Source organism: Camelus bactrianus, chromosome 1 (genome assembly GCF_048773025.1).
Source record: "Camelus bactrianus isolate YW-2024 breed Bactrian camel chromosome 1, ASM4877302v1, whole genome shotgun sequence".
NCBI lineage: Eukaryota > Metazoa > Chordata > Mammalia > Artiodactyla > Camelidae > Camelus > Camelus bactrianus.
In genome coordinates this window covers 38,660,725-38,687,241 of record NC_133539.1, presented here as the reverse complement: position 1 = coordinate 38,687,241, position 26,517 = coordinate 38,660,725, and the positions used below count along the sequence as shown (strand labels likewise).

The following is a 26,517-nucleotide window of genomic DNA, read 5'->3' as shown; positions in this document are numbered from 1 at the left end:
TTAATTATTTACCACAGCATTGTCTACTTTTCGATATATTTTCTCTACTTCTATATTTGTCTCTATTTTCACAAATGATTAATAATTAGAGAGAAAAGATTGCTAATGCCAAGATAGTAAATGAGGGAAAGAAAATGTTTGGCTGCTGTGTATCCTTGTATGATCTACTCTGGCCTTTAAAGAGTATGAAGAAAGAAAAAAATGAAACCTTGAGGGAAGATGTGAAAAGGTGGACACATCAGAGTAATTTTCCATAACTACAGAGTGATGAAATAAATCTGCCAAACTAAATAGAATATCGTGCTTCATGAATTATTCTCATATATAAAAAACTTGTCTTAAACAGAAGAGAATCTTGTTTCAAAGCAAAATATAGTCTGCATTGTCATCAATATATCTAATATGTACTTGGAGAATACAATAATAATGAAACTATTTTTCCTTGTTTATGGCCACACTACTGTACATTCATGTCTAATTAGGGAGGAAAAAACCTTCTGGTATCTTATTTAATGTCAAATGTTTTACAGTTCATAAACTATGTAAATCATAATTTAAGACATCAATTTTGTAATTTCCAAATTAGAATGTTATCATATGCTTATACTAAAACTTCTTCAGTGACAATAAAATAATATTATGGGATGGTATCAATTGGTTAATATTGACGTAGATGGTAGTTTTTAAGTGTAGGAACTGGTTCTATACTGTGGTTTACACGTTAGTTACTATCTTTACCCTTTACCCCTGCCATTTGATCTATAGACTAGAATAATCCTTTTGATAATTATGCTTGTAGTTTGGGTAAGATGGTATTCTGTTTGGGTGAAAAAAATTTAAAGGTCTTACTGTGCATGGACTAGTACCATCTTAAAACCAACTGATACTAATATAGAAATTAATACCAATTTTAGTAGGTTCTATGTATTGAATGCTTACTCTTTCCTAGTAGCAAATGAAATGATTTACATTTAAAAGTCTCATTTAATATCTTCCTCATAATAGCTTATGTGGTTGTTATCATTCCTCTCCCAAGAGACAAGGAAATTAAGTCTTAGCGAAATAAATCTAGTTGCCTATGATCACACAGCTACTTGGTATCAAAGCCTGAGTTCTAACACAGGTCTCTCAAAATCCACTATGACTAGAGTATGTATTACTTCCTTTGATTCTCAAGGATCTAGAAAAGAGTTTAAAAATAATATAATAAGGCCATTTTCAATTTGGTTGATAAAAATTAAAGCAAAGAGAAGTTTACAAGCTTGTCCAAGGTCTATAACTAGTTAGAGACAGAGCTGATAGAACTATCCAGTTCAGTTTTGTTTCAACTATTTTATGATTTTTAAATTACAGTATATTTTTGTTCTTATGTGGAAAATATTTTATTTCAGAAATACCAATGTGAATTGACTAAAAAGCCACCAAAAGTTAAAAAACCAATAGAAGAAAAATAAAATAAGCAATGAATAGTCCAGTCACTTAGAATGTTCCATCAATATCTAAATATATTTATATCACAGGTTCTTATTAAGTTGCCAGTTGGAGGTTAAAATCTAAATGGTAATCATGAATTAGCTAGCAGCTAATTAACTTGTATTAAAATGAATTAATGCAGGTAAAGTATACTTAGTAAACTACTATTTGTTAATAATATTTTCGTTTTCCCATAATCCAATTTAGGTATTAACACAAAGATTTTGTTCTCTACTTTCACTCATGATTGGAAAAGTAGTCTTAAGGATTAGAAATGTGCAAACATTTTACCTTCCAACTCATTTTTATTTTTCTAATTTATCCAACAAAATAAAATCTTGCTCCAAAAAAACAGGTGTCCTAACTCTGGGTACACTATATCTTGAATGTTAGACATTCCTTCCAGCATTAAAAAAAAAACAAAAAACAAACTGCAAATCAAGTCAGGCAGCAAGGGAACAGAGCAGCTTACATATTTCTGAAATAAAAAGGTTTAATTTTCTTTATAATCTTACAATATTTTGAAATCTATGGAGTCTAATAAAAACCACGTTTAAAAACATGCAGTTTAAAAATATATACACACCTTTCACCAAAGTATTTATTAGAGTGAATTATCCAGGGAGGAAATCCCACCAAATTCCTGATTTGAATACCAAGAAAAATTGCTAATTCCACCTTACCCTGTGAATGGTTCATATTTTCTCTATTAGCATTTCCAAATAAATCCCTGGAGGAAAATGGAGCCAAATAATGCACTCTGTAAACAGCCACCTTGTATTTTATACGAAATCTCTCAAGGTAACTTCACATGATTTTTCATACAATTACAGGCTTCAAAACTTTCAGAAGAAATAAATGCATTTTTGTTTAATTTATTGATTTTTCTCATTAAGTTCATGATGAAAAAAGCAGCAATACGGTATTAGAAGAGAAGAAGCAAATTTATGAATTGGTAATTATGTTTCTACTTCTAGCCCCAAAATGTAATTGTTTAAAGAATAGACAAAGATATGGTTGTATTTGCATCTGCATTTAAAAATGAGCAAATCTTACATTTCTCCCCAGGGAGTATGACTCAGTCACCACTTTAATAAGGCCAGTGATCAAGGGGAAACTTGCTAAGGGTTAGATAATATACTCTAACTAGAGTTGTAGCTCTTAGCTTGAAACTTATATTCGAAAATCTGGCAAGACTTACCCACAGGCATGATATAATAGTATTTACCCTTTCATCATTTTAGGATAGAAAGTTAGATGTTTGACTTGTATATCTGGTTTTCTAAAATAATAACATTATATTCACATTTTTGGTTAATGGAAGAGAGGTTCTTTGAAGGCTGACTAAATGCAGTCTGAATTCATAGCAATGTCACACTCAAATAATCAGTGCCTGTCTGTGAGATTTGTTTGTCTGACTGTCACCAAACTAGACCTGAAACTTAGAGGAAGTTTGAATTTGTGTCCTTGTTACTCCCCAGAAGAAATTTTCTGAAGGAATGAAACTATAATAGAAAAATACCAATTTTGCATACTCCAAGGCTATCTTGATTCAGGTGGGCATTAACCCAAATGCTTTCCTAGAATAGTTTCAGTATTCCTTCCCACCACCTCCCCCTACTTAAAGGGACATTTGTGATCCTCTCATAATTTGATATTGTGGATTCTATAACCTCTACTCCCAGCTACATGTTACACTGCAATATTTCTTCTCTCCAAATGTAGTAGAGAATAACCTTTGTTTTGTTAGAGGTTTACAGGGACACCATGACCTAGCCCAGGGGGATGGCTGCAAGAACAAAGAATGCCTGCAGCAAGAAGATTACAACAATCAACCACACCTCCTCCCTTATTTTTTGTATGAAAGGAACCTGTATTCTGACTAGAGCAGGATGGTTCTCCAAGACATTAGTCTGCCATCCTCTCAGTCTGCCGGCTTTCCGAATAAAGTTGCTATTCCCTGCCCCAACACAGCTCATCTCTGGATTTATTGGCCTGTCGTGTGGCGAGCAGAACGAGTTTGGACTCAGCAATACAAACAGTAACTTTTAAGAGGAGATAGAAATTTATGCGTGGCAATTAATCTTTTAAAAATAGCCTTATATTTTTCTCTTTCCTTAGAAACGCAAAACTTGTCTGTAAAATACTATAGATTTTCAAATCATTGAAGAAATTGAACTACTCGTTCATCCTTAAGATTTTTATGTACTTTCCTGTAATTTTTTAAATATTTCATATTTTCATTGGAAACATCAAATCTCTCTTTCCTTCACTACTCTTACTCGATAATTTCTTATCACCTTGCGTAGCAAAGCAAGACACAATAAAAATACTAAGTTTATGCAATCATGGAATTTCAGAATTGGAAAAAAACCTAGTTTACTCTAATCTCATCAAAAAAAGAGATGAAGACATGGAATTCATTAAAGTGATGAAGAAGTAATTTAAGAAAAGTCTGACCAGGAACATCCAAGCAACCGATTATGACTTTAGGATGTAAAATTGAATTAAAATGTTACGGACTTTAGAGGGGAGGGTAGAGCTCAGTGGCAGAGCAAGTGCTTAGCATGCACAAGGTCCTGGGCTTAATCCCCAGTACCTCCATTAAATAAATTAAAAAGCCTAATAACCTTCCCCACAACAGAAAAAAAAAAAAAAAAGGTTAAAATGTTACGGACTTTAGAGCTGACTGAAACATACCAAGTTGGCAGAAGTGTGATTAATGTGCAGCCTTATGTAGAATTACAAGATCAGAGCTAAGATAGGACTTTTGGTGACTACATATCACCAAAAGAACCCCAGGCCCTCTGAGCACACTGAAGAGGGTATGGATTTCTTTTCCTTGGAAACCAAAATATAAACTTTGATATTCGTTATGAAGGAAGATTAATAAAATGGCCGCACTTAGGTTACCAGATTGCTTATTCTTATGCTTGTCCTTAAAACGGTCAACTGATCTGAATGATTGGTTTTTACTCATAGTTCCAGGCCCATTGTTAAAACTAAATCTATTGATCTTACTGTTTCTACTTTATTTCAGTAATCAAAAGCTATAATCATGCTTGGTCTCTGAGCTGATCTCCAGGGAGAAGGTCACAGGACTTTAACCTTACAAAATAGCCTGAATTACCAAGAAGACCACACCTTGGGTGCTTATAAGATAGACTGAAAGAGTGACAACCGATAACCTCTATAGAATTGGTTGCCTGGAGGCATCATGACGCCACTCTAAGTCTTCTGATGAGAAAATGATTCTGTTGATTGTTATAGGGGCTTTATTGTTTGAGCTAGGGCTATATAACCACCCCATCCCATCTCCAAAGTGGGTTCGCAGTCCTGCTGTGAGTCCCCTTTGCCCGTCAAAGCAATAAAGTTGCCTCTTTCTTTCTAAGCTCCAAGACCTTGTCTCTGGGTTACTTGGCTCATCAGGGATGGGGGCCGATCTTTCAGCAACAATTGTGTTTATAACCTCCATTTCAATCTATAAATTTAGATATATTCTGAAGTTTAAATGAAGTACATTTAGAGTATTTAGTTCTACCAACTTCAATTTTTCCTTTTTTGGATGTATCAAATCTTTGACATACTGAATGTAGCTTCTACAATTTTAAAGAAATCCATTTTTCAAATCAAACAAAAGTTAGTGAAACTCTTAAGAAATGAAGACAATTTAAAGCTAGAGGAGTCAGTAGACACTTGTAATTTTCATGTGGGTACAAACTCTATACTAGACGCAACAGTGCAAATATCTTTTAAGTTTTTTCAACTTAGATACACTCAAACCATACATGCAGCACTGGCACCAGTCCCAGGCATGTGACCCTGAGAATCTCTGCTCCAGGCCCTGTGGGGACTCCCTGGGTTCGCTAAACCAGACAGGCTTCTGCACAGTGTACTGTTTGCTACACAATGTGGAAATTGGCCGTGAAATGTCCATCATGAGTGTCTGTATCAGTAAATTCTCTCGCTGTCTATTTTTTATCAGGTAATGTTCTTTTAATCAGTACTAAATGCTCATATCTAATTTCTCTGTGGTGGACATGGCAACAAAATAAGAATTACGAAAAGGAAGTAAAATAAAGAACACAAAACTAGTTACCAGCTCAGGAATTTGATGATTCCATTAGAAACACTCAATTGTATCTGAAACTGACTCAGTCCCTTATTTACTACATCTTGCTTCAGATTAATATTTTAGATTCAAACATCATACAAGTCATGTAACATCTACAGTGGTCCTAGCCAGTTACAAAGATGGTTCAGTATTTAAGTTCATGTGTATGTTTAGAGGGTTGTGGTTATTTTCTCTATGTCTATGCCTTTCAGGTGAGGTAATGGAGAAGCAGGGCCTCTAGAGACGTACAATTCAAAGTTTGGTCCTTGGAGTGGCACTGCATTCCCTGGGGATTGTTCCAAATGTAAACCCTCATCCCACTTCCAGTCAACAGACTCATAATCTGGATTTAAACAAGATCCTCCTGTGATCCAGCTAGTCCACATGCACTTTACTTAATTACACTGTTCTTAATTCTTATATAATAGCCACATTTGGTTTACATGCAAGTTTACATTTAGGATACAAAATGTACACATGAGATGGTCTTTGGGGAAGGGAGACACGGAGAATGAACGAGATATGTTTCTGTGCCTAAACAATGGATGGAGGTAAGAGTAGCGTTCATGGAAGTGAGGAAGTGAAGAGAAAATTCTCTTCTTCCCTTGGGCAAACATCTAAGTGAAGGAAATACAACAAAAGAAAATAAGAAATGTATATTGAACATTTTATAAGAAAGGAAAGCAGGATTTTTTTTCTTTTTCAGTTGATTATTTCTACAATAATTGCTTCATATATTTTTAATCAAATAAAGATGCAGATTTAGTGATCATATATTTTAGAAAAAAAAGAGTGGTATTTATTGAATTGTTATTGTTGGGAAAAAAACCTGAGAAAGTAGAATAAGATGGGAGAGAAGAGAAAAAGAGACTTATTGTGCGAAGTTTGTTATTGAGAAGCATGTCACTTTTATAAAAGATACCAAGGATTTTAAATTACCCCTGAGTGGTGAAAGTATTTCCCATAATAAGCAGCTTCCCACAAACCTCCTCACCTTTTTCATGACATGAAATTATATATTTTTATATAAACCTCATGGATACTTTTTATTCTATTATTGGTGGACTAAGTGAAACAATGGAAAGTTATACGAATTCAGTATTCCATGGGGATAATTACTGACCATCTGTACATAAAAATGTTTTCTTTCTTATGATGAAATTTCTTGAACAAAATCTAAAAACTGCTGACTGTGGTTAAAAAAAAAATTAACAAGAGAATTATAAGGAGAAGACTTTACCAGTCACAGTGTCTTTAAATACTGGATGTAAGAATAATGAACTATTATGGGGGATTCATGTTTGCAAAATGAGCTACCAGTTGGTAATTAATGGAGCTGTACAACACCCTGGTGAGGTAGGTGTGTTTTATTGTTGCCATTTTACAGATGCAAAATGGGCAGCAGAGAGTAATGAAGTATTTGGCCCCAGGGAACCTAGAAAATCAGCATCAGCAGAAAGCACTGACTTTTCTAAAATATCTGATTGTGATGTAAATAGGTATTAACAATCACTTATTGTCTGGGTTCTTTTGGTGAAATTACTTAGCCTCCCTGTACCTTAGTTTCCTTATCTGTAAAATGGGAAGAGTAATAGTACTTATCTCAAAGGGTTGTTATTACAATTGAATTATTTAATCCATAAAAAACACTTTTAAAAGTACCTGGCATATAACTGGTCAACTGTCGCTATCTATGAATTATTAACTATGTGCCTTTCTAAGCACTGGGAATATAGAAGTGGACAAAAGACGCCCCTGTCCTCATAAGCTCTGTTTATTAACAGAGAGTTCTCTCAGCCAATGGATATCAGTGTAAGTGTCTTTCTTATGAACAGGTAGAAACAGGAAGTCCCCGGGGCTTGCTTTCCTTGTTTTTTAATTGCTAAGGGTAATTTCACAGTCACTAGGTAACTTGTCTCAATTTCCTGTAAATGAGTTCTGAACAAGGAGGATTTTATTAATTTTTAAAAATTTTTACTGAAAGTAAACAGCTATGTTAGGCACTGACTGGAGTTGGGCAACAAAGACAAGAAATGATCTTTCTTCAGGGGCTCACAAACTAGTGAGAGAGTCAGATACACATATACAAGACTTAAATCAAGACGAACTTTGATAAACATAGTAAAAGAGCAAAGAAGCAAGAGAGAGAAAAGTGCTATGGGCACAGAGAAAAAGAAGAAGAAAAGTAACAATGCGAAAACGAAGGATAAAGAAAGAAGGGAAAGAGGAGAGATACTGGAAGGGTATGTTTGATTTTCAGTGAGAGTTTTGGCATTTAGTGACTGCAGGGGAGTTTGCAACATTTCAAAGGTGGAGACTGAGACCTGGGTTGGGAGCAGATGATGTCTTAGTTATGCTGAAATAAATTTCTACATCCAGGATGGAGCCACTCCCATCCGGAGTGCCATATCAGCAAACCGAAACTTAGATCACGTTTGTGTCCTTGTAAATGTTCTGCTTCAAAAACGCAGTATATCCAGTTAGCTAATCCCCAAATGCCAAGCCAACTATTCTTCCTCCCCTGTTCCTTCTCACCCTCAACAATGTTGACTCTGTGGCTCCAGCCAATCAGATATTTTCTATTTTTTTCTTCCTTGTTCTTTATTCTTTGTCCTATAAAAGCTTCCTGTCTTCCGCCCCATTTGGCAGTTCCCTGAAAGGAGACCATCCACTTCATGAAGTGTTATATAAAGTGTATATATCCCTAAACCGTCTTCATGGTTGTTAACAGTTCCCTCATTACGAGTATGTTCTGCTTTTGGAGAAAAGCATTGTTAGTAAGTAAATACGAAATGTAATTTTTTTTGGCAACTTATACTTGACTTTCTTCATTATTTTTAGTGTCTTTTCACACTCAAATGATATTCATGTGAGTTTAAAAAATAAAACATTTTTTGAGTACGAACAGGGAAAACTAAGAATTGGGGGAGTATGATTAACTAAACAGAGAATATCTAACTAATTATAACCAACAAGCAGTATGTTTTCTTCCCCATACCCCTCTCATCACTCACATACACACACAGAAACAGAAGACAACAATAGCAGGGTCTTATTTTTATATATAATTTTGATGTGAAGGTTATTATTCCCTGTGGTGAGGAATTTTTTAAATGTGTGTATGCACTTAATTTTAGTATATGTAAGTTACTTGAAAGATAGTATAACCTATCTATACAGCTGTATAACACAAACAGTAGCATTTCAAAACAGCTAAAAATGTAAGCAATTATCTTTCCAGATCCTTATTTTACAGATGAGAAAATAGGATTAAGAAAGGTCTGAGCCAAACTCAAATTTTTGAACACTTAGGCCAGGCCTTTTTTCTAAGCAAAGGTCACTGGTAACAATACTATGTGTTTGACCTTAGATATTTGCAGACAACCACATACTAAGCAGCTTAACTCCTTTTCTGATTCACAGACCAATGCTTCTAACACAATGAGAACTTAAACAGAATCACTTTTTTCAGAGAAAGGTATGAATATTAATCATTTGTGTATTAACTATAGGTTAGAAATACAGTGTATCTTTGATTGACAGGAAATGTAAGGTTTAGATGCCATAAATTAAAGATGGCTGAAGCACCAATATTAAAGATGGAGGAGAATATGAATATTGGAATAAGCTGAGGGGTAAGATTCTCTCATAGCTCTCTGAGCACTGAGGTGCCTTAGCTATTAGCTGGTGCACCACCAGATCTACTTGAATCACCTTTACCTGTTCCTGCTCCCATGCCCCAGCTTCTATATGTTTTGCTTTTTAAAGGTTTGTACCTGCCATATTGTTAAGACACCTAACCTTGGGCTTCTGGAGCCAGTCCAGAGAACCAGAAGTGCCTAAGACTTTTTCCTGCACACCACATATATGCCTCCATTCAGGTCTGTATTCAATGACAGACTGAAGCCAGAGTATGGAAGCTCAGCTTCTTTGTCTCCATAGAATGAAACTCTGAGATGTAATTTAGACTCCAGCGTTCCCCTTAGTCGCTGAATTTGATTGGCATCTTCCTTCCCGGCAGGTCCTGCTTCCCCCATTGTCTTACCAGTTCTCCTGGGAGCTTTCTTAACTAATCACTTGCACACAAATTCCCATCTCAGGATCTGCTTTTGGGCAACTAGGTCTAAGATAACTACCAGAACTATTTACGATCTATCCATTCCTGCATCCATCCATATTTATTTATATTTGAGACCTCCCTCTCTCTTTCTTGCCTCTGTCTATGTACTTCCATACACTTGTCCCACTCTAACCCAACAGGTCACTTGAAACAGCATGTTTTCATTCTATACTCTCTCTATTTGTATAATCATACAAATATCTAGGGCGATATTTGTTTTCCCAAAATAAGATCATTTGTACATATATTTCTTTGTATCTTGCTTTTCTTACTGAGCAATATTTCAATTTCTAGTAAATAAGGAAATTAGCACTTTAACTGAGTTCTATTTTAAGCTGCCCTAGTTCAAAGCTTTATAAAAATATTCCTTGGAAGGAGAAACCATGTTATAGATGTAGATATGTAAAATGTATAGTAAGAATTTGAAGTCACAGTTGGGAAAAGGTTTAATGTTGTCAATCATTTTATGCTCTCTCTGAAAGGTCTGATATTCTAACATCTTTCATTGGTTGCCTACACATTATGTATTTATGTATGAAGAGATCATGATTTCTGTTTAGTTTGTACATAATTCCCATGCTATTGTGTCCTGACTTTATATTGTATTATACGTCAAATAATTCACTAAAGCTTTCTTAAATGATACTGATTTAGTGCACTCTTCATCTTTAGGTCTGTTTACAATTAATCTTTAAAACCCACTAGAAGGGTTGATATCTTTATTTCCAGTTTGTAAATGTGAAGTCTGAGACATAGGGAGATTAATTGACTTTTTCCTGGCCACAGGCATAATGAGAGTCAGAGTAACATTAATCAGGAATCCTTGGCTTCCAACTCTAGGTTTACTCCATTAGCGCTGGCTCATTGCCATTTTCTTACAAAATAAACTCCTTCATAACATTATTTATTCTATCATTAAAACATGGATATTATGTTAATGACCATCTTTCAGGATCTTATTATTTTCTAAAATTCTGATTGGATGAATGTTGTTTCCTTTTTATGGAATCTGTTTAATTTGTCTTTAACTAGAAATACTGCAAGTTATCCATCTTCAAACATATGAAGTATAAATGACTATAGAATGAGAGTAATTTTCTGTGTGAAATGTAACCTTTATAAAACACAGAGAAATATTTTCATCCTAAAAATTTGGTTATAAATATGTGTGCATTGCTTTTTAAATAATCAGAAGGTTTGAGTACATGAGTATATTTAAACTAGGTGACAGAAAATATGTATATTCTTGTGACAGGTTGTAACATTTGAAAGGACAGCCCAATAGGATTTCTGAGCACATGATGGCCAGACTAATGTATAGAATCTGTAATCCAATTTAAACAGAGTAAATTCCTCCATTCTCAGACTATGAATTTATCCTAATCAGTTAATAACAATGATAGTTTCCACTTACTACATAATGCTGAAATTACTAGATACAGCTATGCTACTGAGTTGGTCTTCTCCCTTTTTCAAACTTACATTTGCTCCGAAGCAGTGGAATAGAAAAATATAGACTTCTGTTTCTCTTCTTGCCCTATATTTCTTCATAGGAAATCTAAGTTTATTTGTATGTTCCTTTGCTTCTAAAAAGTTACAAAAATTCAAGAAGTTCTTTCTTATTTTGGTATACCACTGGGGAATTACATATAATTTTTAAATTTTAATTTTTTAATGTAATTCTCCCTTATCAATATTCCAGGGTAGTAGAAGCTCAATGAGATATATTATCAGAATTGACTATGTGGTCTGCGATAATATGTATAGCAGCAATATCTTAGTGGTGACAGACAGTGGGGGGAAGCAGAAAGAAAGAATATGAATACAATAAAGCTAAGCAAGTATATAATTTGGGAAAATGTAATTCAGAAAAGTTTTAAATGACAGAAATGGAAATTAAGGTTAACAACTGATTTATTTACCAGATTTATCTTGCTAGCTTATAAAATAAAACAGGTAAATGTAAAGAAAAAATTAAATTCATCAGCTATTTCCATTTATAACTTAAATCATCCTTCTAAATTATAGCAGACCATAACTTTAAACTTATTGGCAAAGGATATGACCTACACGAACTTGCTTTAGGTTATGGTAATTCCATTCTGTTATTTCTTCCCAACTGAGTTTTAGAAACAATGTTATGTCAATTAAACTGTAAGTTGGAGTTGCTACTTCTTACTATACTGTAAAAAACTCCCTAGAGTAGGTCAAGATAAGAGATGAATATGTTGTACCTTCTATTTTAATCTGACATAAAACAAAACAAAATAATTAAGAAATTATAAGCACAATAGTAAATTGGAGAGTATTCAAAGACATAGTAGGTATGAGATTAGGCCAAAGAAGAACAGGTTTTAAAGTAAAATAATATTGTATATCAACATGCTTAATATATACATATATGCATATATATGTATATGTAGTTTTTTTAGGAAGCTCCAAATAAGACCTACTTTCTCATAGTACTTGATCTCGTAGTCCAGTATGGCTCCATTGGAAAAAGCAGGTGCTTGCCATGATAGGGCAATGCTATTTTGAGATGCCCAGTCCTTCCTTACCATACCTATCAGGGAAGGTGCTGAAAGGAAAGAAAATAACTAAGAATTAATTGGCAGGAATCATTCTCCATAATCTTTTCTTTAATATTTTGTCTTCCAAGGAAAACATAATTCTTGTTGAAGAGGACAGCAATTGTTGATGTCAGATTAATATGATAGCCTTAGGATATACTTGACTCAATCCAAATAAAGTATTAAGATATATTTAGAAGCACTACTAGGGAACATAGGAAAAAACTCAAATAGTCTAAGAATAAGGGCCAGAACTCATCATCTCTGGTTTTTTTAGAGGATGACAATTTTCCTTAAACTGGTTTTGGTTTTGTGCTACAACATGAAGTACAATACACTTGATTCTTATATTTTATAAAATCTAAAGCTGCTATAGAAAAGTCCTCTGCAATCACAAGATCATTTAAGGCTTTTTCTTTCCTTTTGACTTAGTACTTCATAAAATCTTAGTACTTAATAGAAGTTTATATCACAATCTTAACTACAGTAAATTATTGCTTATCAACGTGAAGATTATTTCTTTTGCATGTTTTCTGTGACATCTGAATACAACTGAAATATTTAAGTTCTGAAGTTTATTTTCATCATCATGTTTATCTCCTTTTCCTATATAACATTTTAACAATCCAATCCTAACCCAAAGTTATCTTGTATTAAAATTCCAAAATTTACCTAGAATGTAAAAGTGTAGGTTCTTTTATCTAACAAAATATTTCTCATTTTTAAGTATTCTAATTATTTTCAAAAGTAGTTTTCTACATAGATTTTAAAACTCACTCTTAAAAATACAATAAATATACTGAGATTGGTGAAAAAAATCAACCTAGGTAATTGGCAAAATTCCAAAAATTTGACACGGGGCTCTGTTGGTCAGACTAAGGGGAAAAGCACTTTAATACACTGGTGATGTAAATGCAAAAAACCACAACCCTTATGATGGGAAATTTAATAATTTAAGGTAAATTATATATTCATTTACACTAGTTTGGGAATCTATCCCAAAGATATACTGCACAAATACAAAGTGACATATTTACAAGACTACTCACTGAGATTCATTTATAAAGATTGGAAACAATTTAAATGCCCATCAATAGGGAATCAGTTAAAAAAACTATGCTACATGCACTATAGAATTATGAAGCTGTAAAAATGAATTGTGACTGTCTATAAATACTACAATGGAGTTATTTCAGGATATATTTCTAAGTGAAAAAAGTAAGGTGAAAATGTATAAAAACAACGTAAGGATAGACCTAAGAATAAAAATAATAACAATGGTTACCCTTAGAGGGTGGGAAGCAACAGGATGGACTCTACAGGGTTAGAAGCAAAACATGTCTGACTATATCTCCCCTTGAAGGTTTACTTTGGAACCCTGAAAATATTTTAAATAATTTTAAAAAATGAACATTAAAAAAAAAATCTCAAAAAAATTAAAAGAAAAATAAAAGAAATCTGTGTATTGAGTTTAAAGCAGAGCTTCCAAGAGGAACTACTTAAAATGATGTTAAAACACAGTAACAACATGTATCCCAATGGGACATATTTTTAGTATTTTAAAAATACTGCAAAAATTATTAAACTATTTTTTAGTAATGATACTGTTAGAGGTAGTGTTGGTGTTATGATTCTGAATATGTTTGTGTAAATTGAGGGATAAAGCAAATGAGTAATTATGTTGGTGTTACTGAGAATTAGGGTATTTTTCTTATGAGAAAAGGAGATACAGGTATCGGACCAATGAAGGTAAGTAAAAATCCTGTACTAGTAAACTCGAATTAGAAATAACGTTATGAACTCATGACATCTTTCCAGTTTATTTTCAGATATCCATCCAAATATACCAATTGCAGTTGAGAATAGGATTTGAAAAATTGACTATGATTACAATGAATATACTTTAAATTTCTAAAAATGACTCAGGTATTAAATTTTGTATTTAATTTCTCAATGTTGTTTTTATATATTAAGGATAAAGTATTATCTTAAATTTGTAAGAATGACAAGTTTAGTTTTCTTAAGGAAATAAATACTTTAGAATCTATATTTAAAACTCTTTCCAGCTATTCAATGAAAGCATTATTGTTGGACTGAAATATATCCTTAAAATGAGTAATAATTATAGAAATTGCTAAGAAATATCAAAGTTTATGCCATAAGCTAAGACAGAAATACATAACATGCTAAATAAGAAAGTGTTCAGAATTTACTATTTAAGTTGGGTCACATTCACTACTAATAAACTATCTCTAATAAATTTATCCCACTGCATTAATGATCTTGAATTATAATATAATAATTAAATGGTGATCTATGGAAAAATTATAACTCTAAAGTGAATCATACAAATTAGAAGCTGATTTAAGTATACCAATTCATTACAACTTTGGAAAATGTCCTTTTCCATGTATACAATCTTATGGTTAATTTTCAGTCTAATATACAATGTCACAAAGCACTATTATCAACGTATGACATTTTGCCTCATAATTATTTAGCACTCAAGGTCAAATGATATAATCCTTGCAAAACTTATATGACATTCAATTATGGCAGCAGCATATTAGAATGACTATTGATTAAAACATAGGTACTATCTTTTCAATTTCCAGTTCTCCAATGGTTAATTAATTGTACAGACATATCATTTAAATTTTATAGGAGTCTGCTCCAATACTTTTATAAAATAGAAATAAAGATAATCTATCCCTGACTACACAGATTCTTACTTATACATGGACTTCAGGGTCTAAGAACTTTATAAATCCTAAACTCTCTTCACTTTTGCACATGCCTTTTATATGGAAATATCCATATTTTACATAGTTTTAAAATATAAATAATTTTGGATAATTCTGTTTTCAAACCCTAGTCCTATTCTAAACCCTAGTCCGTATTTTAATATAGTTTGCATAATTTCTACTTTAATGACTATTACGTTGATAATGTTAGATGAAGTTTCCAATATTGCCCTGTGAGAGTTGATATTTTATGCACTAATTTTTTGTGCATATATTTTCACTTTGATAAACTATTTTATAGAGAAAATTATGATTATCATTTGGATTTTGTGCCATATTATTATTAGCATATTGCTTTTGAAAAAAGTTGTATCAATTTACACTAAGCATACATTTTAACCCCTTAAGTTTTAAAGCAGAGGATGTGGGAAACAATTTATAGGTCAATATACACCCCAAATGCTGCATTTTATGTTTTGAGAGGACAATACTTTATGGAATTCCATTTTAAAATAAGGTTTCAATAGATAAAGCTTCAGGCATTTGTTCTGAATATATTTAATGAGTTTGCTTTCTTAATAATCCAAGTTTATATAACATCTGAATTTGGCATACTGTGACAACACTGTAGTTCCAACGAATATAAAGCAGAAAATACATTTGTTCTTCCACATGAGAAAAACTGATTTTAGGACACAAAAGGGCAACTGTTGATTTTGACTTCTGGTTCTAAAAAGTCAGAGAAGGAAAGAAATAGTGAGGATAATAATGTCTTTTGGAGTTTGTAAGATCAGAAGTTAACTGAAAGACCTGAAGACTCAAGTACTATTTCCCGAGTAAGAATTAATGTATTCAGTATAACCTTCAGTAGAATTGTATTTTTGACATACATCCTTTCTTAAGTTATCAAAAATCTTAGCTTTGACCTTCAACATAAATGATTGTTGAATAGACTACCACATTCTTGAAAACGGTTCTAATACAAACCTTTCTGAATACTATATTTTCTGAATCACAAATAGTTTACCAAAAAGTATGTAACAAATATTGAAAAGAAAAGTACCAAGCAGAGTTAGTTAACCAAAAAGATCTCACTTACATTTAGAAAAGTATTGCTTTCTTACGCTTATGTGGAGGTACCTGAAGAAATAGTGAATTACTCTAGATAATTATTTTGCTCCTAATTAGGAACTAATGCATTTTTATTAAACATTTACTTTATACCATGTATGCTATCTTATTTCATTCTCATAAATCTATGGGAAAAGGACTGTCTCCACTTGAAAGATGAGGATGTTGAGGCTCAGAGAAGTGAGTAATTGTTTAAAGACAAGATGTGAAGGCCAATTTTGACATTAACTCAAAATGCCAAGAAAGAAGTGGAACATTAACATTTTTGCTGCACTTTCCCTTAAAATTCACCCTATTTAGTACTGTAATATGTTCAAAATTAAAATGTGTTCTCAAAACTAGAAGCAAGGAATAAGGCAATGTCACAAATATCCTTGTTGCCTTTGAGTTTGCTACTTCTTGAAATTTTAAAACATCAAACACTAACACTGCTGCTAAAAATCTCACTGTGGATTATTACAAATATGTCTTATTTTGAGCATGTAATCAAGATTTATGACATGGGTCACAAGGTGATGATTTTTCCTAAAGATCTGTCAAACGCTGCTAATTCTTGGTCATCTACTGAGCATATGAAGATTTATATCTTAGGATATCTCTGTGCGTGAGTGTGTGTGTGTTTTGGTGAGAAAGAGGTCAAAGGGAGAGAGAGTGAGAGGACATTTTTATACACATGTGTTTGTGACAATGAAAATCTTAATGGAGAATGCTAAATCATAGAATCTTAGTATTAGGACAGATCTTATAAGTCATTTAATTCGTTTTTTCAGCAATGCAGAAAATCCTTCAACACATCCCTGACAGCTGAGTCTCCACTTCTTGCTGTAGCTATTGCACTAAAGAGAACACCATTTCACAGGGCTATCCATTCCCTGTTGAAAATCTTTAACTGATAAAAATTCTCACTTGGAGTCATTGTTTTCTTCCTATAATTTCCACTTAGATTCTAGCACTGAGCTTTCATTTAAGTAGAAGTAACTCTTCCACTTTGCTTATCTATCAACCTCTTTCTTCTCCTTTTTAATTCTTTCTCTTCTTCCTCTATCCCTCTTCCTTCCTTTCTCTCTTCATTTCCTTTTTCAGTGCTTTTCAGGGTCTCTTTGCTTTATCTTCTCCTTTCTTTTCTTCCCTGTGTCTTCTTCTGGAAAAATATGTGTGTGTGTATGTGTATGTTTTAAGGAATTACAATCAACAGCACGAGGAAGTGTGAATTAAAAACAATAATATAATAAATAAATGATATAAATAAGAAAGTACAACTCAGAAGAGACTTTAAGACTATATGAGTTTTCCGTTTTGTTTGCTAATGAACCAATGAGTACTATTGCAGAGCTAAATTATGTAATAGTATTTCTTCCTGTGTATGGTCAGGAAAGAGACATGTTATATTTAATATGATAATTTTACTTCTGAAATTTTGTAAATGGGTTATCATGTGAATTGATATTTTTTGAAAGCTAAGAACATGCTTCAAAATATCTCTGATCAATATCTTGTTTTGGAAATGTTTGTTAAATACATTGTACTATAGATAGCATAATATATGCTAATGATACTTGCCTCATATGCGTTTCTTTTGTTGTATTTTTTTTCCTGTAATCACAGTTTAACAGTAATATATATGTGTGTGTATATTGTTATCTACTTTCCCCCCTGTGGTTAAAACCTGATCATGAGCTTCAAATTCACATGTGATACTTATACATAGCAGAAATGGTGATTTACTTTCTTTCTAATTTCTGTTTCGTATCTATACACGAGAGTAACACTGTGGTATGTTAAACCATATGACAGCCGTGATAGGATGAATGATGACCTCCAAATATGTCCACATTGTAATTCCCAGAACCTGTGAATGTTCTTCTCTGGTAAAAGGGACTTTGCAGTTTTGATTAAGTGAAGGATTTTGAGATGAGAGGATCTTGGATTATCCAGGTGGGCCCAAAGTAATCATAAGCGTACTTATAAAAGGGAGGTAGGAGGAGATTTATCTACACAAGAGAAGGCTGAGCACCAAGGTATGTGGAAGCTGAAAGAGGGAAGGAATGGATTCTTTCTGGAGCCTCCAGAAGAAATCAGCCCTTCTAACACCTTTATTTTAGCTCTGTAAGACTTATTTTCGATTTCTGACAGGTAGAACTGTAAGATAATAAATATGTGCTGTTTTTGAAACAGTAACTTGGTGGTGATTTATTACGGTAGCAATAAACATCTTAACAACAGTTCAACTGATTTATCTTTGAAGATCTTAATTTTGGATACATTTATGATTCAGCAGAGAAAGTGGGTAAGTTTTTTAAAAAAAATATGTCTAAAGCAGTAATCAAGACATCTATTTAAGTAACTAACTCATTTGATGTATTACTTTTAAAAAGGATATGTTTCTTTAAAAAATATTTTGGATACTCTCGTCCTATAGATTTTCCTTATTTAATCTACAGTGTCAGGATTTTCTCTTCTCTGCCTTTCTTATTCAAAAAGGGAGAAATTTCCCTCTTTCTGATGATATTACCTTAAGTTACAGGTGATACAGGACTAATTTTTACCCAGCATTTGCTCAGTGTTAATGTTGTTCTATTTTTTTAAGAAGCCTTTAGCTATGAATTTCAAGTCTTTCCCAAGGAAAAATTAATATCGCATTTAACACAAAGCTTGCTCACTCCTTCTCCTTCTTCCTGCCATGCCAACCTGATGCTGGCAGGTAGTTTGACAAGACATTAGTGAAAAATGTGTGGAAATATTTGTTCAGAACACTCTCACTACCTGTGGAGGCCACATTAAAAAATCACTATTAATAATGAGTCAAAGTGACACAGCACTGTCAGCATTTAATTTTACAGAGTAAAACCTGAACTGTTATCTTTAAAGTTCTTTTCAGTATAATCTGTGTGTTTTAAATTTCTATTTTACGAATCTTATGACTGGCTGATTTAATGTGCTCACTATTATGCTTCTCTTTAGACTGCTGTTTTCAGTAATTTATACCATATACCTATACTGACTATATCATTTCAGAGTCATTTGAGAAATGGTTTATGTGACAGGTGCTATAAAATGCAGTTTCTTTGAAATATATGGGGAAAAAAAATCCTCAAATTAGACCAGTCTTAGATTCTTTTGACCTTATTATTACCTGTCAGGTTTCAGTAAAAGATATATGTTATATCAGTATTTTCTAGGAATCTAGCAAATGCTGTTCACGAAAATCTCAGAAAGACCTGGTCCTAGAGAAAAATCCCTTCTCATCTTAATTTCAAACAATTTCCTTATTCACAGCATCCATTGTATTAAAATTAAAATATTGGTTTTTAGTAATTATTCTAGGTAAAAGTACTATTATTTGAATTATACAATTACATAAATTATATATAAAATTACATAAATATAAAATATAATATCCTAGCTATATTTGAATATGGCTTGTAACTTCTGGGTCTCAGGTGATTCAACAAAAAGTTTGTATCATGTTCCAAGTATAGGAAAAAAATGAGCCAACTTAAGAACTATCAAAAAAGAGGAAAAAATTCTGTTAAACTGACCAGGAATGTCATTTATAAGTAAATGACTAAAATTATCCTAATATATATTGTGAAATGGAAGCAGCTAAGTGATAAAGATTGCAAAAGCATACATTTTAAAAATAATATAATGGATAAAATTTTACACACAAATTTTATTGCTTCATTTAAAAAAATTCAGACTTTTAAAAGAAATCCATACAATAGATTCCAATGAAGCTGCTTAAAAATAACATAGGTACACAGGCATGGGAAAATAAGTGTAATATTTAAAATAGCAAAAATAAGTTGCAAAATGACATACAGGCCATGATACAATTAATTTTTGTAAATAGTAAATACCTCCCAAATTGTATAACTCAATTGTGTAACTATTGTATAACCAAGTTGTGTAACTATCAAGACCATTTTGGAAGATTTGGAATGGACCATGAAGAGGATGATGACCAGTTCCTCTCCCCATCTTAATTCTGCAATATTAAAAAAAGGTCACTCAGTGGTACACCCACAAGGATGACCCACCTCTTGAGGATGATGAGAACAAAGAAAAGCAAAGAGATAAGGGAGGAGGGTATAGCTCAAGTGGCAGAGTGCATACTTAGCATGCACAAGGTCCTGGGTTCAATCCCCAGTATCTCCCCTAAAAATAAATAAATAAATAAATAAATAAGTGAGCCTAATTAAAGCAAAGGGATGAGATTCTTGTTTGGGACTAAGAATTCCTGAAAGTTTCCCAAGGAATACTTTTTGAACTTACTCTGCCTGCAAACTATTTAGACATCAAAGATTTGGTTGATGGTATGTGCAAGTCTGTTGCCAATATGATCAGGGGGAAAGCTCATGAGGAGATTCCGAAGACTTTCAATATCAAAAATGACTTTATTGAAGAAGAGGAAGCCCAGGCAAACAAAGAGAACCAGTGGTGAGAAGAGAAGTGAAACGTTGTGCCTGAAACTGTAACACCGAAAGGATTGTTCCAAATAATTGCTGCGCTGTTGGGTTTACAATTGTTAATATTAGACAAACAGCAGACATATGCAGCAGTGAATCAACTCTATTTGCAAAATACTGTCCTCATTGCATGTATTGTTTTAGAACAGATTCCAAATCTATGGCTGAGTTTCACTTAGTGCGATCAAAAGTTTATCTTGTCTTTGCTCTGAATAAAACTGAACTGTGGGTCCTCTAAATTAAAAAAAAAAAAAGGAAAGAAAAGAAAAACAACCCCCCCCACATATATATATATGTAATCACCTGTAATACCATAAAATTATTAGTAGTGGTTTTACCATGCTGGTCTAGTAAAGTTAGATGTAACAAGAGCAAAACAGAAATAAATCTAATAATAGTCCAATAGTTATTGGTTTTTAAATTACATTAACAGATTATTATATTATTCATAATTTTTGAAACTGTTTTAAAAGGAATATGATTTTATTTCAAAAAGCCTCACTAGCCTTAGTCTTAGCTCATGTGATATTCTGAAGATTGTTTTCAAAAATATAATTCAAAATTTTAATAAATTTCAAAAGGTTGAACCTAAATATGAATATATTTATAAGCTATGACTATAAAGTAATACATGTGGTTTATGGTGGAGTCATTGAATTTTAGTCTTGTCCTTTCTTTGTCATCCTTGAATTTACATGATGATACAAAATTGCAAAGAAAGCTAGCTGAAAGACCACTGGCTTCAGAAGTATTTTAAATGAAGAAGCTTTATGAAAATGAGTCTCATAAGAATGAAAAAAAATTTTTCTATGCTATTGGGCCCCTAAGGTGCATAAAGAAAGAAAAAAATTTCAGTCACATTTTGGGGCTGTGAAACAACCCATGGATAACCTTGGGAATTTTAGAGGAGGATTCACGTGTAAGGACTTCTATTCATATTCATAGATAAAATAGCAGCAATTACCTTTTTTCCCTTAAGATAGAACCCGGACTAGCTTAAGACTTCTTTGATCACTTCAGATGGAATTGATTTTGATGTCTGAACTCCTAAAACATCTATTGTCTATTCCACATGGCATGTAGCGATTGACTGCCTTTATCTTAAGCTCTTGCTATTCCTCTTTATCGAGTAAATAATAATGTATTGTACTTGACTTTTCAACTTCCCATGCTCTTTCACATACATTCAATCACCTAAAATACACTGTAACTTTCTAAGTACAGCTATTCTCATTTTAAAGATGAGGAAAGAGGATCAGACTGGAAATGAATTACACTTACATAAGAGATAAGGAGCAGACTCCAGACTAAGTCAAGCATTTACTGACTGTACCTTAGTGACTGTGGCACATTACAAGATCTGAACCTCCCACAGGACCTAGGAGAGTACCACACAAACACATTATGTACCTTGCACGTGACTATCTCCTTTATTCAGAACTTGTTTAATCTTGTTTCAGGCTTGTCAGACAATTGTCCCGCACTCTGGTTTTGTTCTATAAATCCTTTATGGCACCATATGAACACCATCCAATTAATTCACATACTTCAGGTATATAAACATCATTTTGTGAGAGTAGAGTTAATGTAATAAAATAATATCAACATACAATATATAGTAACAATAATACTAGAACATAAGGAAAGATTATTGCAAAGTGATGAGTTTGAACATACAGTGATGATGAAAGTGAGTATTATGCAATAATTTGATTGTATAATATTAAAACACATCTTGGGTTAGTTTCTTGAATTTTCAGTGTTTTCCATTATTTAACTGTCTCATTTGAAAAAAAGCATTTGGATTGAGAAATAAATGCACAATCAAAATATTCTAAGTTATTTGATTATTGATTTCGAGTGCTCCCAATATCAACTGCCTTTTCACTAATTCTAAATTCATTTTCCTTATTCCCATACCTGCTTCACCCCATAATTTTAGCTCTCACTTTTCCCAGTCACAGTGTAACACCTCCTGGTCCATACAATTCTACTAGATTCCATAGATTTTCTATGTTATAAAGCAAAGATTCTACGTGCTTTCTATATAATCCACCCATAAAATGTTTAAGAAGCTGTGTTTGGGATTTTTTTTCCTCTATTACTTTTGGGGCATGAAAGCTATAGTCACAATTATATATATTTATACATTTGTTGTAGAAAAGCAAAATTTGCCACCCCAAAATGTGTCTCTTTGGCATGAGGATTCATTTAGGCTAAGTATTAATTTTTAATTGAAGTATAGTTGATTTTATAATAATTTCAGGTATACAGCATAGTGATTCAATATTTTTATAGAATATACTCCATTTAAAGTTATTACAAAATAATGGCTATATTTCCCTATGCTGTACAATATATCCTCATTGTCTATTTGTTTTATACATAGTAGTTTGTATCTCTTAATTCCATGCCCTTATCTTGTCCCTCCTCCCTTCTCCCATTTCCTCTCCCCACTGGTAATCAGTGGTTTGTTCTTTATATCTGTGAGTCCATTCCTGTTTTGTTATACATACTCATTTGTGTTATTTTTTAGATTCCATATATAAGTGATAACAAAGAGTATTTGTCTTTCTCTGTCTAACTTATTTCATTAGAGGGCCCAGAAATAAACCCATGTGCCTATGGTCAACTAATCTATGATAAAGAAGACAAGAACATACAATGGAGAAAAGATAATCTCTTCAATAAGTGGTGCTGGGAAAATGCGACAGCTACATGTAAAAGAATGAGATTACAACAGTAACTCATACTATATACAAAAATAAACTCAGAATGGATAAAGACCTAAATGTAAGATGTGAAACCATAAAAATCCTAGAAAAGAACATAGTCAGAATACTCTTTGACATAAATTGTACCAATATTTTTTTGGATCTGTTTCCTAAGGCAAAAGAAATAAAAGGAAAAATAAATAAATGGGACCTGATTTAACTTAAAGGCTTTTGCAAAGGAAACTACTGACAAGATAAAAAGACAACCTACTAAGTGAGAGAAAATATTTCCAAATGATACAACTGATTAGAGGTTAATATCAAAAATATATAAACAGTGAATACAACTCAATATCAAAAAAACAAACAGCCTGATTAAAGACTGGGCAGAAGATCAGACATTTTTCCAAAGAAGACACAGAGATAGGTAACAGGCACGTGAAAAGATGCTCAGCATCATTAATTATTAGAGAAATGCAAATCAAAACCACAATAAGATATCACCTCACACCTGTCAGAATGGTTATCCTCAAAAAGTCTACAAGTAACAAATGTTGGTGAAGGTGTAGGAAAAAGGGAACCCTCATACACTTCTGGTATGAATGTAAATTGGTGCATCTACTGTGGAAAATGGTATGGAGTTTCCTCAAAAAGCTGAAAACAGAACTACCATATGATCCAGCAATTCCACTCTTGGGTATATATATAACTGAAAAAAAAAAAAACCCCACCAATTTGGAAAGATACATGTACCCCATTGTTCATGGTAGCATTATTTAAACTAATGGAAGTAACCTAAGATATGGAAGCAGCCCAAGTGTCCATTAACAATTGAATGGATAAAGAAGATGTGGTATATATATATAATGGAATATTACTCAGCCATAAAAAGGAGTGGAATTCTGCCATTTGCAGCAACGTGGATGGACCTAGAGGGTATATGCTTAGTGAAATAGATTGATTACTTTTAACGAACAGAAGACTCAGGAAGCCTTTTACCTCCTCCTTAGCTGTCTAAAGAATTTAGGTAAAAGCCTGTTCCCTGAATAGAGGTATCACTGCAGATACCTGCAAAGAATATGGGCTAGATGTGGTGGGAGAAACTTGTTAGGCCTGTCAGAATTCACTAAGTCCCTTTTTTTCTATTGCATGACACAGAAAACCTATGCTTTTCCATCTCCATATGAATTGCCTTCCTCTGTTCTGAAGCCCCAAATCACTACCCCAAGTGTCCTCTTTTGTATTTAGCTGAAGATGGTACGTAAGGTGAAAATTTCAAACATTTTGGTAAATTACTCAGTTTTCCTGAATATCCCTCATGCATACATGTTATAAAACTTTTGTTTGATTTTTCTCTTTTAATCTATCTCGTCAATTTAATTCTCAGACCAGCCAGAAGAACCTAGAAGGGTAAAGGAAAATTTCTTCCTTACCAATACTGTGTGTGTGTGTGTGCGTGTGCGCACGTGCACATGCGCATGTGCATGCACTTTTATAGAAAATACAGAAAGGGAGAAGGTACTCATGCTGCTGGTAGCTCTAGGGAATGTTGAATGATCCTGTCACACAGATGCAAGAGGATGCAAGTGTATTCCTGCCAATTCACCAGAAAAGGGACTATAAAACTGCTTTCGTTCTCCCATTAAAGAACTAATGCAAAGCAACAGCAGATTTATTGGCAAGGTTTCTGGTTCAAGCCGAGAGAAATAAATCTTGATTCTTCCTTGATGGAGGTAGTGTTTGTGCAGGACAAGTAGCCAGGTGTTCCCACAGCTGCCTTGAAAAATTCATGACTTCCTGAGGATATGGGTGATTTTGTTTTCATCATTGATCAAACAGAGTAAATCACTGACGTAAAATAACACCTGGCTGAGCCTTTTGTTTTCCTTTCATTTTCTCTAGTTAGTCGCTGTTATTTACAAATCATTACTGCATGTGGAGAAAAAGCTTGTGTTTTCTCATATTGGCTGCTAGCTCATAATTTCTCCTTCATGTTCTCACAGTAGCTTCAAAGGTATTTAGCGCATACGTTATACTTTTTCCTCCTGATTTTTGTGACTACTTTGTGAACAAGCCAAATGGCATTGTTCCATATTTATTACAGGAATTAATAGGATTACAAACATGTTTAAAACTAAAAATGATCTAATTATTATTACTTATTATGTATAATGCAAATCTTAGCCACGTTTTTATACTTTATTTAAAATGCAACATGATGTGCTAAATAGTTATGTTTTTTGTTCCGTAAATTCTGTTTCTAGGGGAAAAATACACGGATAAAACAATTTTTTTTTAGCCTACACATTTGCAAGTTGAGTTCATGCAACAGAGTAGTATTTGTTTTCTTAACATTAACTTATAATTAATTGTATAGTATATATGGAAAACACATGAGTATACATTTTAAAAACTAAAATTGCAATTCAGCAACGAATACTTTCTGAATATTCAAATTATATTAGGCTAATGTAAGCAAAGTGATAGGATAACAAGGAAATAGTTCTGATGTTTTAATGATGGTATTTTAATGATACACACACACTATCAAAGCCATATCAATGGCTTATAGCCAGCACTCTGCTATCTGGATAAAGCCCATGTCATAAAATTTGAAAGTATTTTGCGTGTCACCCTGAATATATGTACCACTGTCCTTAAAAACTTTAGAATTATGTCATTTACTGTACTTCTTATTGTGGTTTTCTGGCTTAACTTAAGAGATCAATTTCAATTAACGGGCAGGTTTTGTTTTTTTTTTTTAAACTACATACATACCGATGTGTATATAGTTGTCTGATTTTTATTTGCAGACTTCAATTGCATGACTTTGCCTGGTGCTTAAGGAAACCAAGTATTTGTTTAAAGAGAAGGGGCCTATCAGGCTAAAAACTGGCCCACATCATAAATCCACTAAGAAATGATCTCTGCTTGCTGGACATTTTGTTTCCCAGATACTCACAGGGATGTTCTCTTGCTTGCAGCTGTGCTTCAGAAAAACCTGAGAATGCTTAGTTCAGATCACCTTCCTAACTTTAGTCGTTATCTTCCCACATTTGGGCTGTTCTGCTGCCCTCTACACTTTATATACATCACTGTCCATTTAAATTTTGAAGGGATCCATAATATACACCACTATAAAAGTTTTGCTTTTCGTTTTTTTTCAACTTCTAAACTCTACT

The 26,517-nt window shown here is 33.0% G+C and overlaps 1 protein-coding gene across 5 annotated transcripts in view; it reads right to left on the bottom strand.

Annotated features, from left to right (window-relative positions):
- Positions 1–26,517, bottom strand: part of EPHA6 (EPH receptor A6) — a 743,078-nt gene that overhangs the window by 286,707 nt on the left and 429,854 nt on the right. For all 5 annotated transcript variants that reach the window (XM_074361623.1, XM_074361631.1, XM_074361637.1 and 2 more), the window contains one exon: positions 12,161–12,285. In XM_074361623.1, coding sequence (XP_074217724.1) covers positions 12,161–12,285 — 125 coding nt within the window. The remainder of the gene's footprint in view (positions 1–12,160; positions 12,286–26,517) is intronic.